The sequence below is a fragment of the Astyanax mexicanus genome, chromosome 19 (genome assembly GCF_023375975.1).
Source record: "Astyanax mexicanus isolate ESR-SI-001 chromosome 19, AstMex3_surface, whole genome shotgun sequence".
In the NCBI taxonomy this organism is placed as follows: domain Eukaryota; kingdom Metazoa; phylum Chordata; class Actinopteri; order Characiformes; family Acestrorhamphidae; genus Astyanax; species Astyanax mexicanus.
Genome location: NC_064426.1, coordinates 32677590 through 32693311, shown reverse-complemented (window position 1 = coordinate 32693311; position 15722 = coordinate 32677590). Strand labels below are relative to the sequence as shown.

Sequence of the window (15722 nt, the reverse complement as noted above, 5' to 3'; positions counted from 1 at the left end):
AATGCAAATACTACATTTGTGGGTTTCTTTCACCACTTGCATGTGTTTGGAATGTGTCTCTGAAAAACCTTAGTTTGGAGGCCATGTAGCACTTTACCCTCTCTCTCTTTATCCCAACAAGAAAAATGAAAAGTGGTAGGGGCAGGGTAAGTGGTAGAGGTAGGGTAAGTGGTAGGGGCAGGGTAAGTGGCAGGGGCAGGGGGTGTGACAGGATTAGATCTAAAATTGCCTGACCAAAAAAAAAAAAAAATCAATCTGATGTGCCCAGACACAATGTTGGGCACAGTTGCATCCCTACCGCCAGTGAAAATGCTATTTTGGCAAGCGGCCCCTGTACCAGGGAGAGTGGGCTGGAGCCCAGCTGCTAGGGGAGGGAGAGCCTTGTGTTGAGAACTGTGTTATTCCAAGGAAATGATGCCATGTTGCACAGGGGAAGGGAGGGATGGAGGCCCCAGCTGTGAAGCAGCCACCGTCTGAGATGGAGAAGTAATCTGGACTGGAGAAAAGAAGAGGCTGACACCTCGCTTGGATTCATGAAGAGTGAAGATTGTTTCAGCAGGCTCCAAGTCTTAATCAAACATCCTGCTTCAGTGGGAATCTGGCAACATACAGACCCTTCAAGAAGAAGCAGCAAGACCATAGTGGCTATGTTCACATTACACAATACAAGTCTGAATGAATCAATTCAGAATGTTTGCTTAGATTTGGATTAGCTGATCTTCTGACCATGATAATTCCCATTTAATAATGCTAATAGGTTTAAACCACCAAGCAAAAAACAAATCCGGTCTTATAAAAAAAAATCTATACTGATCAATAATCAGTAATGTGAATGCAGTCTAATACAAGACTGAATTTAGACTCTTACTTCCTGTGAAGGCGATCCATCGTGCATACTTTGTGGCTTCTCTGCGCCAGTGTGACGCCACCAACAGGCCGCACGTGACCGTGAGGGAGATGATGCCCATGATGATGAAGAAGAGCGTGGTGACCCACTCGGGAGGCAATCGAGGCGGGATGCAGGTTCTGTCTCGCCCGTGGATGGTCTGACACTGCCTCACCAAACCCACAGTCAGGGCACCTGAAAAACAGACAAAAAAAAAAAAAAAAAACAGATTCAGATTTTTTTAAATCTTTATTTGAATTATAGATGCGATATCAAGCACAAGGGAAATAAACCTATTAAAACACACACTGCTGCAAATTTCGCAACTACAGAATTCTGAAGAGGGCTTTTAATTAGAAACGAGGTGTACAGGTGGAAATAAGGAAGACAGGGAGAGGAGAGATAAGAGAGAAAGGCAGATTAAACAAGTTTTAACTTAGATGAATCCCGCATTGCACATAGGCGCTTTTGATCAGTCAGTCAGTGTGCCACAATGCACCATGTGGCATTCTGACAGTAGTCAACCCAACACACTCATTGGGACTTCCCCCATCACTAGTGATGCCCCAACACCAGGTGGGTGGTGAAGACTAGCACATGCCTCCTCCGACACATGTGAAGTCAGCCACCACCCGTTTTCAAACTGCTGCTGATGCAGCATTGCGGAGTAGCATCACAGTGCACTCGGAGGAAAGTGCAGCAACTCGGTTCCTATACATCAGCTCACAGACGCCTTGTGCTGATCAACATCACCCTAGGAGTGATGTGGGAAGAGAACGCCATCTACCCACCCAGAGAGAGCAAGGCCAATTGTGCTCTCTCGGGGCTCCGGCAGCTGAAGGCAAGCTACATGAACGGGATTCGAACTAGAGATCTCCTGATCCTAGTGGCAGCGCCTTAGTCTGCTGGACCACTCGAAGCCCCTGAAAGCTTTATCACAACCACAGAAAGGAACAGCAAAAACAGCAAATTCAAAAGGTTTTAAACTAAATTAAGTGTGATTATTAATGCTGAACGCTTTATTTGTTTAATTGGAGTATGTGAAAAAGGTGTAAAAATTAACGTGGCTTTATTACTAGCAATTAAAATCATCATCATCAAAATGCTCACCTGCATTACAGAGATCACTGTGCAACAATCACCATTACACATGATCCACTAAACACTATATTATAGTAAATAATATATTCTCATTTCTGAGATTCTACTACACTGTGTACCTCATAACTCTATATCTATCTTCAGTCTTCACACAATCTTCTGTACTGATAGTTCTCCTCATAAATAGCAGCGCACACTGTGTACCTGGTGTAGCGAACTGCAGGTTTACAGCATGTTACAATCCCTATAACTAACACTGCGCTTCCAGATGTTGATCCACCCCCACCACCACCACCACCACCACCACAACAACCATCTCCCAAAGCGTACAGGTTCACATCTCTTTCTACAGTCAGCGAGTCAGAAGGCAAAAGGCTGAGGAAAGAGCGAAGGCACAGAAAACACGTGGCACAGGGAAGTGCTTGATCATAAGCATTCTTTCAAGTGAAAGCAGACCCGAGGCAACGAGAGCAAAGAGAGATGGAGTCTGTGACTTGATCATTCACAAAGCCCCAGGAGACAGGAGACCTCAAAGTGTAGCTGCTGACACGCAACACACACACACACACACACACACACACACACACACACACACACACACACAGCCTTAGACGAACACACTCTCAGAATCAGTTCAAATGAGAAGCTCGGAGTCCGTCACTTGCTCATTAGAAGCCCGTCTACAGGCCACCGAAATGTCACAGAAGCCTCAGAAGACAGGGATCAGACACAGCGCCTTAAAAACAATGGCCTTGTATTAGATCTAGCTAAAATCCTATGGAGTGCAAGCGGTATGATGAAACCTCAGTGTTTCAGACACTTTTTACCATGGTACATCACTGTTCTCACACATAATGAGACTTTGAGACTTTACATGGTGACTAGCATTGATGGCATAGTTACTTTGAAAAAGAAATCTTATTACTGATTACCCCTTTAAAAAATAAAATAAGTTAGATTAATAGATTACAAGTTACTTTATTAGTTACAATCAGCAGCTGCCAGAGTGCTAGTTTTAGCCTGTTAGCTCGCTAGCCTGTTGTTTTTTTGGTGTGGTTGTGGCAGACAGTTCCAGCAATAAAGAAACGACTGTAAACGTCGTTCTCGTCCATTTTTTTAACACATCCAGACAGACATATCTTTTTACTCAGGAAAATGACAAAAAAGTAGCGCACAGTGACTTTGATATGCAACTTTAATCTAATTACTGGATTGGAAATAGTAATGCGTTAGAACTACCTAGGGGTGGGCAATATGGCCCTAAAACAATATTTCATGGTATTTTCACGATACTCTTGGCGATATGACAATGAATTAAAAAAATATTTTCAAAGAATACACTACTGCAACAAAATTAAAATTAAATGTTATTATTCATACAATATGATATGGCACACCCCTAACTAAGATATTACAAAACACAAAAATCTTATCCTTAATCTGATTTGTAACAGAAGTCAATGATACAGAATGTCATGTTACTAAAATTGCTCTCCAAATATCTCCATATATCCAGGACTAAAGGTAAATAAATGATACTAAACAGATATAATCTGTCTCTAGTAAATATATCATGGTAACATAAAAACAGCAAAAAAGGAATGACAAATAGAAGAAAAAGAAACAGAAGGCCTCGGACTATCTATACTTATCTGGTCAATGTGCAGCCTTACTCACAAGAGAACACCTCACAACTTATACAAGCTTGGCTGTTCCCAAGCGGTCCCCTGACAAATTGCTTTATAGTGGACTTACAAACTGCATTGCCAAGACTAACATATCATCAGTGTATCTCTCACCCTTCTGCCAGGTGCCAATGTTACTCGGCATAATTAATACAAGTCATTAAAACCTGGTTTTAATGTTATGTCCGATCAGCTCAAACTCCTTCTGTAACAGTTCTACTGATCATCTGTAAAGCTGGTACCTCAATATTCAAAGAAAAACACAATTATTCATGAAAATTAGGTGCTTATGTAAAAAATGTCATGTATTATGCGAGCCACTTTGTGCTGTTACTTAAAATAACCCAGCACTCTATGAATGGACTATTCTGAGGAAATGGGAAAGGCTTCTGTCCTCATTTGTTCCCATTTGTTCCTGTGTTCTTATAATCAACTACACTCCCACAAAGATTAACTAAAAAAACATATATAAGAGCTTCACCAAGCTATTTCTTCAATAAGAAGATGGTATCAGAACTGTGGGCATACTGGTGCCGTTCTGACTGAACACAGAGAGCCACTGTAGCTCTTTTACATCACAGTGTGATTTCCTTAGTGATAAAGTTGCATCACATGGGTGTTCAACAGAAACTGTGTCCAGTGAATCATTTGGGGGAAAATTGCTGATAGTTTGGAAATTCATTGGGTAATCTTCACATCTGCATCCACTGAAGGTCCTATGCTAAAGTGTGGTGTTTTTTTTTTTTTTGCTGTTTCTGACTCAAAAGCATCTGTAGAATGTGTATGACTAATCAGTCTTGTGGAGTAAAGATAGAGTAAAGACTTTTAACACCACTAAACGGATACCCCTCTCTAGAGTGCATCTTTCAGCCCATACAGTAAGCAGCTACTAGAACAGTAACACAGCACACAACAGTTAATGAACACCACATTTAACACTACCAGACAAAAAAGTACAAAAGCAGCTTGAGTCCGAATGTTAATGGAATCACATTCAAAATAATGGGAGTTGTTAGGGCTGGATAAGGAGGCCTTTTTTTACAGCATTTAGCTGACACTCTTAACCAGAGCGACTTACAAGATTATTCTTATTACAGAGGTGAGCCAATGTAGTGTTGGGAGTCTTGCCCAAGGACTTTTATTCGTGTAGCTCAGCATAAGCACTCAGATCTGGAATTAAACCCCTGCTTCCCACATTGTAGCTCACTGGCAGGCAGTGGTGTTATCCACTGCACCACTCAAACCACCTTTTACCTTTTCATCTTTTCATTTCTCAGTATTATCTTATAATCTTAATGTCTGCATTCACAGAAATGGCTGAAATAACAAAAAGATGCAGAGCTTTCAGATCTCAAATAAAGCAATGCAAACAACAAGTTTATATCCTTTCAGAAATTAATATTTGGTGGAATAACCCTGGTTTTTAATTAAAAAAAATATGCATCTTAGCATGCTCTCCTCCACCAGTCTTACACACTGCTTTTGGATAACTTTATGCCACTCCTGGTGCAAAAATTCAAGCAGTTCAGCTTGGTTTGATGGCTTGTGATCATCCATCTTCCTCTTCATTATACTCCAGAGGTTTTTAATTTGGTAAAATCAAAGAAACTCATCATTTAAGTGGTCTCTTTTTTCCAGCGCTGTATATTATATATTATAGTAGTAGATACAGTACTACTTTTAAAGGAAGTCGAACCTGAAAGATGATCATTCTGTACTATTACTTTTTTCTGATAGTGTATCCAGTCAGCTTTCTGGACACATAGATCTTTCCACAGTATAAAAGTTAGCAAGGTCACAAGCAAAGTGTGAAAATAGAAAGTTAAAAAAAAAAAAAAAAAAAACACACACACAAGTAAGAATGTTTTCTTCTGACAGAGCAGATATGCAGTACTGCACCCTCAGGGCGTTTCATAATGTACAGCCAGAGAACTGAGTGGAAGAGTGGAGGTGGAGATCTGCACACAGGCACAAACATACTACATCCACTACACGGAAGAACAGAGGAAATCCTGCTCTCCTCTACAACACCCTAAACCACAGCCAGCCGAATAACTTCACAGCTCCATCCTCTTTCCTGTTCTCCACCAGGCCTGAGAGTAAGGGCTGTTATTCACACACAGATCTCCTCTACTAAAATGTGTCTTTATCAGGAATGTAACGATACATTTTGCTCATGATTCGATTCGATTCATGATTCTGGATTCACAATCTGATTTTCTCACAACATGTGAACATTTTTGAATGACAAAAAAAGGAAGACTTTTTCTTCTTCTTTTTATTTCTTAAGTGTATAAACAATAAAAAGTGCACCTTGTATAAACACTTTTTTCACTCTTGTTTTTTAGCATAAACCATCTACTCTGCTGTTTTATTACTTTTATTTAGGCAACTTAAAGTGAAAGTATCAATCTATAAGTGGACAGTAACAAAATAAATGAGTACTCTACCTAATAAGCACTCTACTTAAATAGGTTTGTTTCTGTGTAACTGAAGCATCTCTGTTTTTTGTGACTTTTTTTACTTTAATTTGGCTGCATTTACAATTAAAACATCTTACTTTTTACACTCTACATTATTGGAAATCTGTTGTTCGTTTTGTGTACAAGAGTCAAAGCCTGAAGAGCCAACAAATTGAGCAAACAGAGCAGGAAAAAAGTGCTTGTCTGATTGGCTTCAGTCAAAAAATGAATGACGCATCCTTCGTCTTTGCTTACGCCCACTGATTCCCTCGAGCTGCATTAGCAGGATTGCTACCTCTGGTGTTCAAACTATGCAACTGCATAACATTTTATAAACAGAACATGGAATGGTATCTTCCCACGATGCACATTAACAACATTGATGTTTGTTAAACATTAAATCTTTATACTATATTCAATGGCAGAAGTGTAGAAGGAATATTAATACTTATTTAAGTCAAGAAATGAAAAAAAAAAAATGTTAACACATAAATAACATCACATTCTTTAGTATGGAGATGTTATTCAGTCTGAAAGCTTTATTCATACATCTGAGCAGTAGCATTTTTTTGGTTGCCCTTCCCTTTTCTTTCCTTTTCTTTCTCTCGTTCTTTTTTGTTTTGAGAAAAATCACTCACCCAATTCTTCCTCCCTCCATGCCATAATGTTTTCCAGCGAACTGGGAGACATGTACAGTTATGTCGGAATTGAATAATAGGAAAGAAAGCTTCGTTTTGGTGGGAATAAAGAATTTACAGTGCTTGATAAAGACTTGCGACTACATCCTTTAAACATTCCCCTCAGCACCCCGCAGCCCCCCCTGCTGCTTCACGACTTCACTCAAATTCCAGCCTTACAAACAGCTGGCATGCCACAGTGCGCTTCCAGAGACACCGGCTTTAAACACAAACACACACACACACACTCAGAGCTTCAGATGTGCGTTCTGCAGCTACACATCTGGATAAATAAACCCAGAACATTACATCTGAAGTCAAAGCAATGGAGCAGCAAAATTTCCCAGCAGTTCTGCTCACTAGTGAGAACACCTGTTGCTGTAGAGAAGCCTCAGCCTCAGCCTCAGACAACAGACCTTCACTGACAGTGCGTGCAGAAGACAGTCACCCAGTCAAGCATAATAATATGCATATGTATTTGATGATGTTTTTCCAGTTGTGAACTATGATTATTAGACCAGTCCCTTCATTTCAGGACCTTGGTAAAATAAAATGCAAAAATACTTTAAACTCACTATAAGAACAATTTCTGCTAGCTAAACTAAGTGTTTCTTGTACTATGATAATTCACACTGCCTTGCCATGAGCATGCTAGTTCAAGCAGTGTTCAACTCCATTCTTAAAATAAAATCTCACAACTTACAGAAATGTGAGAGTTCTCAAGCCGTCCCCTGAGGTAACACTACATAATAATTTTACATTCTGCTATCCCATGACTTTTGGCATGTCAGTGTAATGTGAATATTGCAAAATGCAATAGCAATATGACTGGATTAGGGTTGATCGGCATCCCCTTTTATCAAACAGTCATACCATGTCAAAACAATACATATAAGGTATAAGGTGTTACTGGATGCGAAATATGCATCATATTAATAAAATACAATCCTCGTTTGTAGATAATGTTGATTTAAAAATGTTTTAAACGTGTGGGGTATACGTCCAACCCTAGACTAGATAATTTTTGCATCAGAAGTGCATTAAGGTTATTCAAAAGCAGTGTGTAAGACTGGTGGAGGAGAATGTGCCAATATGCATAAAAACTGATTAAAAAAACAGGGTTATTTCACCAAATATTGATTTCTGAACTTTTAAACTTTACGAATATGAACTTGTTTTCTTTGCATTATTTGCGGTCTGGAAGCTCTGCATCTTTTTGTTTTCAGACATTTCTCATTTTCTGCAAATAAATGCTTTAAATGACAATCGTTTTATTTGGAATTTGGGAGAAATGTTGTCCGTAGTTTATAGAATAAAACAACAATGTTCATTTTACTCAAACATATACCTATAAATAGCAAAATCAGAGAAAACGATTCAGAAACTGAAGTGGTCTCTTATTTTTTTCTAGAGCTGTACAACACAAAAATACATTAAAATTTCACACCTGAACTTATTGGTTGCCATAAAAAATATATATATATATATAATAAATAAGAACAGAGCTGAAACGTTTTTTTAATCTAACCACAATCATGCTTTTCCCAGAAATCATTAGCCCTCCCCTAACAGCTTAGTAAGCCCTGTGGGTTTCTCACAATGGTAGCAAATTACATTACACTATGTACATTAGTGTACATTCCATTACATTAAACTGCAGCACATCCTGGCTATCTGATTTAACTGCATGTTTACTGGATCAGTCTGAAATGCACATCACCACACATTTAACTACCCTGCTTTAGAGATAAGCAGCAATGCGGATCATCACTTAATCTAATTGCGTTTTTATACCTGCAGTTGTGGTGTATGCCATGTTGATTCTGTGTTTATGAATTTGTAAATTTTAAGCTTTTCCCCCTTGGTTTGATTTGCTTTCACACTGGGAGAAAAAAAAAAATGTGCACCAAAATATTTCACAATAAACCATGTGAGAACACTCTTGCCACTTATTGGTCAGACCTGTCTGCTACAAAGCAAAAAAGTAAATGCAGAAAGAAGGTCCTGTTTTCTGGATTAGTCCATATTTCTGTACAGTTTAATAAGGACCAATGGCAGTGATGGCATTTGTTAATAGCCTTATAAATAAGGGTTTGATGGCTCTCTCTTGCTCTCTCTGGGTGGATAGATGGTGCTCTCTCCCTACAACACTCCAAATGGTGATATCACTCATAACAATGCGTCTGTGAGCTGATGTATCAGAACCATGTCGCTGTGCTTTCCTCCAAGCGCGCTGTGATGCTGCTTGGCAATGATGCGTCAGCAGCAGTTTGAAGAGCGGTGGTGGCTGACTTCACATGTATCAGATAGGGGAGAACTAATAAGTGGGTTGGGTAATTGGCCGTGTAAACTGGGGAGAATTTTTTTAAATAAAATTATTGAAAGAAAATGGGGGTTAAATCCCAGGTTAAACAGTACCTGCTTGGTTGTTCAACTGATCCAGTTTGTTTGGGACCAAAACAAGACCACCTCCTCTCAAAGAGTCTCTGTGCAGTTGCTTTAGACCAAATTAGTGTGATTACAGTGTTCACACATGCCCAAATGAATCACACCAAGGGTCAAAATTAACCAGAGTCCAATTTAACAAGAATAAAAAGTGCAAGTGAGAAAATGCACTTAGTAACAGTAGTCAAGCAGCAAGTATTTTTAACCTGCTGGTTTCTGCTCTGAGACAGAACATACGCTCTGCGACATCTTATACTAATCATCAGAAACAGGATACATTGCGAATCAAATATTTTGCAGATTCTAAAACTATCTGCACAGCTCAAATGGTCAGCTGATCAACTAATCAGAATTAATTTGAAACCAATTCTGTGATCAGGTTAAGGCTAGCAGTTTACAAACAAACTGGGTTCTGTGAGTGAGAAGCAATTACCATCAGTCAAAACATGCACAAAAAATTCAGAAAAGAATTGACCAAAAAATGAGAGAGCAATGGAATCAGACAGAAAATGCACAACAAATTTTTAATGATCACCAACATCAGCCGATTTGGCCAATGTATTAAACCAATACTTGCTGGGTTAATTTAATTTAATTGCAATGCTGGCTGCACTACTACAATTGGCTGAGACCGGTCACACTACTTTAAAATCCACTAACTGGAGCTACTTTTACTTATTTTTATTAGTTTCAACAGAGCTATAGTTTTCTTTAACCAGTTCAAGTAATATAATACAGGAAATTGACAAATCCTGCACCTAACAGCTGGGGTTATGCATAGGGCTCAGCCAGGATCTACTACTCACTCAACTAACAACAATAGCAAAACCACCACAATCTGATACTGGCTCGACAAGAATCCAGAAGCACAGCCTAACACTATGTTCATGGTCCATTGCCTCAACTGCCAAGTAACAGACCTACCAAAAAATAACCTATGAACACATAGAATCCCTCCTTAATCTAAGCTCACTTCCTTTAACTATGGCAACAACACACTTACCTAAGCACAATCACACACAATAAATCACATTATAAGTTGCGTGAGCAGAACACAGCAACCACTACCATCTGATACTGGCTCGACAAGAATCCAGAAGCATAGCGAACTATGTTCATGGTCCGTGCCTCAACTGCCAAGTACTCAGACGTCTACAAAAACTCATGAGACAAATTATTACAAGAGCAGGACCACACCAATCCCCTTCATCCAAACTTAAACACAAACTTCAGTGCAAGCTCTTCTCAGGGGTCATCAGGCAGGCACCTTCCTTCGTCAGTGTTTCGCTGAATTAGGGTTCAAATCTGTGACAGTCTGTAAAACATATGAAAAGAAATTTCTCAGGAGACACCTTTCCTTTTATTGTTTGCCTACAGTTGGTTAAAATGCTAAAATGTGTGTCTAATATTGGATATCAGATATCTGCATTGGCTCAGAAAAGCAGCACTTTAAAATGATCTGCTATCTGCTCAGAATATTTAGATTTCATCATTTCATTTGCATTCACAACACTATACTCTAGAGAGGAACAGTATATTTGGCAACTGAAATTATTCAGCACTTGTCAGAAAAAGTAAAAAGACTGAAAAATTAATCCAGAGCAATGACTATTTAAGTAATATAGTAGTATTTTCCTCTATAATTAATTTTTCAAGAGATAAAACTGAACAAAAAAGTCAAAAGCTATCAACAGACTGTAGGGCTTCCCACAACCCCTGGACAGTGTAAAGAGTCGTCTGACACAGCGTCTTCAGTCTATCATCAACTACAAGTGAGGAATCCAGCTTAAAAAATAAGTTAGCTCTTCAGATAAACTGTTTAACCTACCAGTCTGCTAGCATGGCAGCTTTTAATCTGTTTAAGTTCGGCTGATAAAATTGTAGCTTTTAACCTGCCTTAACCCCCAAAGGTTAGCATCACGGCTAACCCACTCAAGCCCAGCTGACGCCAGCTGTTGTGTCATTGTGTGTTAGTATTGCTGTTTAAGCACTCGGACAAGGCCAGTGACTGGGTTCACATCAGACTTGCAAAAGATTCATGACATTTCATGTTTCAGACAAAAATGTTCCTTTCAGTGCATCCCTACCACACTCCAAATCACAAGATTACATTCAGATTAAATTAAACTGGACAGAACACTCAAATTGGGGTAAAATTGCAAATCATGATGCACTGAATCATTTCCAAATGAATCCGAAACAAAGTGAGGTCAGAGGTTTAGTGAGGTCAGTTACGTCCATTCACAAAGAGCATTACAACCCTCACCCCTCCACGACTGGGCCTAATGATCCGACTCGCCCTCCAGTTCACCGCCTGCATTTGCTGAGGCAGGAAACATCTTCCTGAGCATAGCTACGCTCTCATTAGCAGAGCTGGAGATAGGAAGCGCTATGGGGATGAGTCAAGCCGCCTATGTGAACCCTCGTGGGCGGAAAGCGGAGGCTGTGTGTATGCCGCTGCAGGCTTTCGCCATTTACCTCACCATGCAAAAACATGGACAGACACGAACACACACAAGCATTCATGAACCTTGAATGAGAATGAGGTCTGTAAAGATGGTGCAATTGAAATTCCAAAAGTGTACCAACAATGATGTCTAAACAATGATGTCTAAAGCCCCTGACAAGTTACGCTTTCCTTAGTAATCAGAGGACAGCAAATCACATGCACCATATGAGGCAATGAGCATTGCTTCAGTAAATATTGAGCAATATCAACTGAACAAAGAAATGAGACATGAAAAACTCATAGGAAGTAAAGAAAATGGCACTTTCAGAACAAGCTCTGTTTAGCAGAGTGTGGCTGCATTATATGGAGGTGAAACCCTGAGTGATTAGTGTAATGATTCTAAACAATTATATTTACTATTATTTTTTATTAATTAAGTTTAACAAATTACACAACTCAAGTCATGCCTAAAAAACAACCGTTGAGTCTTGATTCTATTACAGATATAAGTTAGAACACTTATTATTCTTAAAAAAAAAATTATATATATATACAACCCCTGGCAAAAAGTATGGAATCACCAGTCTTGGATGAGCACTCATTCAGACATTTCATTCTGTAAAACAAACTCTGATCAAAAACATGATACAATAATAAGGTCATTCCAAAGTGCAACTTGTTGGCTTTCAGGAACACTCAAAGAAATGAAGAAAAAACATTGTGGAAGTCAGTGAATGTTACTTTTAGTGACCAACCACAGGGAAAAAAATATGGAATCACTCAATTCTGAGGAAAAAAGTATGGAATCACTCAAATTGAAGGTAGAAAATAAAGACACACCCAGTCAATTTCCTTTCCCTAAATGGACACCTGCCTCAGATTAGATCTGCTCGTTAGTCTGCAGTTAAAAACACCTGCAGTCATGACACCTTGGAGGGCTGCTGGACGAATTAGAGTGGCAAGAACCATGGCTCCAACAAGAGAAATGTCTCTTGAAACAAAAGAGAGGATTGTGAAACTTCTTGAAGAAGTTAACTCTTCACGCATGGTTGCTAAAGATGTGGGCTGTTCACAGTCAGCTGTATCCAAGATATGGACCAAATACAAACAGCATGGAATGGTTGTTAAAGCCAAGCGTACTGGTAGACCGAGAAAGACATCAAAGCGTCAAGACAAGCAACTTAAGGCCATTTGTCTTGAAAACCGAAAAAGTACAACTAAACAGATGAAGCATAAATGGGAAGAAGCTGGAGCCAATGTATGTGACCGAACCGTAAGAAATCGCCTAAAGGAAATGGGATTTCAATACAGGAAAGCTAAAAGAAAACCATCATTGACACCTAAACATAAAAGAACAAGACTGCAGTGGGCTAAGGAGAGGCAATCATGGACTGTGGATGACTGGATGAAAGTTATCTTCAGTGATGAGTCAAGAATCTGCATTGGACAAGGTGATGATGCTGGAACTTTTGTTTGGTGCCGTTCCAGTGAGATTTATGAAGAGGCCTGCCTCAAGAAAACAACCAAATTTCCACAGTCCTTGATGATATGGGGCTGCATGTCAGGCAAAGGCACTGGGGAGATGACTGTGGTTAATTCTTCTATCAATGCACAAGTTTACATTGACATTTTGGACAGTTTTCTCATCCCTTCAATTGAACAGATGTTTGGAGATAATTAAATAATTTTCCAAGATGACAATGCATCGTGCCATAGGGCAAAAACAGTGAAGGCATTCCTTGGAGAAAGACACATTCAGTCGATGTCATGGCCTGCAAATAGTCCAGATCTCAACCCAATTGAAAACCTGTGGTGGAAATTGAAAAAAATGGTCCACACGAAGGCTCCGACCTGCAAAGCTGATCTGGCAACTGCTATCAAAGAGAGTTGGCACCAAATTGATGCAGAATACTGTTTGTCACTCATCAAGTCCATGCCTCAGAGACTGAAAGCCGTTATAAAAGCCAAAGGTGGTGCAACTAAATACTAGTGATGTATTTTGAATCATCTTTTGTTTATCTGTTTTTCATGATTCCATACTTTTTTCCTCAGAATTGAGTGATTCCATATTTTTTTCCCTGTGGTTGGTCAATAAAAGTAACATTCACTGACTTCCACAATGTTTTATCTTCATTTCTTTGAGTGTTCCTGAAAGCCTACAAGTTGCACTTTGGAATGACCTTATTATTGTATCATGTTTTTGATCAGAGTTTGTTTTACAGAATGAAATGTCTGAAGGAGTGCTCATCCAAGACTGGTGATTCCATACTTTTTGCCAGGGGTTGTATATATATATATATATATACACCCTATGATTGCCACTTACCATATAATTTAAAAAAGGTATCTACATTATTTAGGATCCTCATATGAAATGAATGCATTGCACCTCAATACCTCAAACACTAGGAGAGTGAAGACATGCACATGCTTTTTTTGATACGTGATAAGTGAAGTCGGCCTATTTAAACCAACTGTCTTTCCTTTAAAAGCTGATATGGGAATACACTGCTGCTAAGCCATCAAGCAACCAAAATGTGATGTTTTGGACTTGTGAGTCACGACTGGTTAAAAACAAAACAATTATTAAAACATTCAGCTTCTGTGTTGAAACCATTTGATGGTTTCATCCACCTGATAACAGCTTCTACACCCAAACAGAGCCTTATACTGTATATCTAACAGTCATCTTCACCCAGACGTAGGTTACATAACTTCATATTTAACATTCACTTCAGTATTTGGGTGGAGAAGCTGCAGTTGTGTGACTCATGTCGTACATTATAAAAGTCAGAAGGGAGCCACCTGAGATTCAGTCTAGTTTATTATACACAAATAGGGCTGCAACAGTTAGTCCATATAATCAACAATGTCTATTAGAAATAATAATAATAATAGAAATAATAGCCATACCCACTAATTGGAAGAATAACTGACGGATTTGGAGAATACCAAAAAATAGTTGCAGCCCTGTACACAAACAAACACAAAAAAGTAACTTTAGACCAAAACATTCCACCACACTAGGGGTTAGAATTATATTTTAAAATGTAGAATTACATTTAAAGCTGAATAATTTTTTTTTTTGTTGTTTTTTTTATTTATATCCCAATATATATATATATATATATATATATATATATATATATATATATATATATATATATATATATATAATTTAAGTTGATACAATATAATTCTGATATCAATATGAACAGTATAAAAGCTGCCTCCTGACTCTGGGAACCTTTATTATTATTTTATTATTATTATTAATATTATTATTATGACACCAAACTCTTTCAACTGATTCACAGAATGTATGGATGAGGGACTTTTTATTGCGCTTGGAGTGTTTTTAAGGGCAGTGAAGACCCAAGTGGAAATACTAAGGCACGCAAAAAGTGAGTTCTGCATGCGTTACCTTTAAAACACAGTACCTAAAAATAGTTCCTTTCAGAGGGATAAAGCCATATTGAAACAAAGGATTATCATATATTAAATCTGCAGTAGAAGAAACATGAAGGAGATTGCTCTTTTCTCATATTCACATAATATTACATCAAAATAAGAAATAAATCGGAAAAAAACGAAATATTTCAGAAATATACTGGATGTGTTTCCTCTAAAGTCCCTCTAAAAACACTCCCAGTCCAAATGCTTTGAGTGCCACAGTTCAGTCTAGTGGTTTAGAATGTGAAGTGGCTGGGGCCGGAAATTAGAACGTGGACAACTTGCTGAGTTCAGAAGTGAGTGCAAGCGCCTTGCTGTTTCCCCCTCAGAACTGTGCAAGTGTCCTTTAAGCTACATATTAGAGAGCAGCTTGAGACCAGTGGGAGGGATTGGCATTTACATGGCAGCTCTTATTTTACCGTGAACAGAAATGGCACCTTTAAAACCGCTCGACAGATCCCAAACAATCTATTACTGTACACAATCGAGCCCCTAGTAAAGTGAACAAGCAGCGTATTAATCATTCCGCTCACACCGAGTGCTGCAGGGAATGAAAGGCTGGGA

The 15722-nt window shown here is 38.8% G+C and overlaps 1 protein-coding gene across 1 annotated transcript in view; it reads right to left on the bottom strand.

Annotated features, from left to right (window-relative positions):
* Positions 1 to 15722, bottom strand: part of mosmoa (modulator of smoothened a) — a 39860-nt gene that overhangs the window by 10986 nt on the left and 13152 nt on the right. The window contains exon 2 of the mRNA XM_007232220.4: positions 869 to 1081. Within this exon, the coding sequence (XP_007232282.1) occupies positions 869 to 1081 (213 nt within the window). The remainder of the gene's footprint in view (positions 1 to 868; positions 1082 to 15722) is intronic.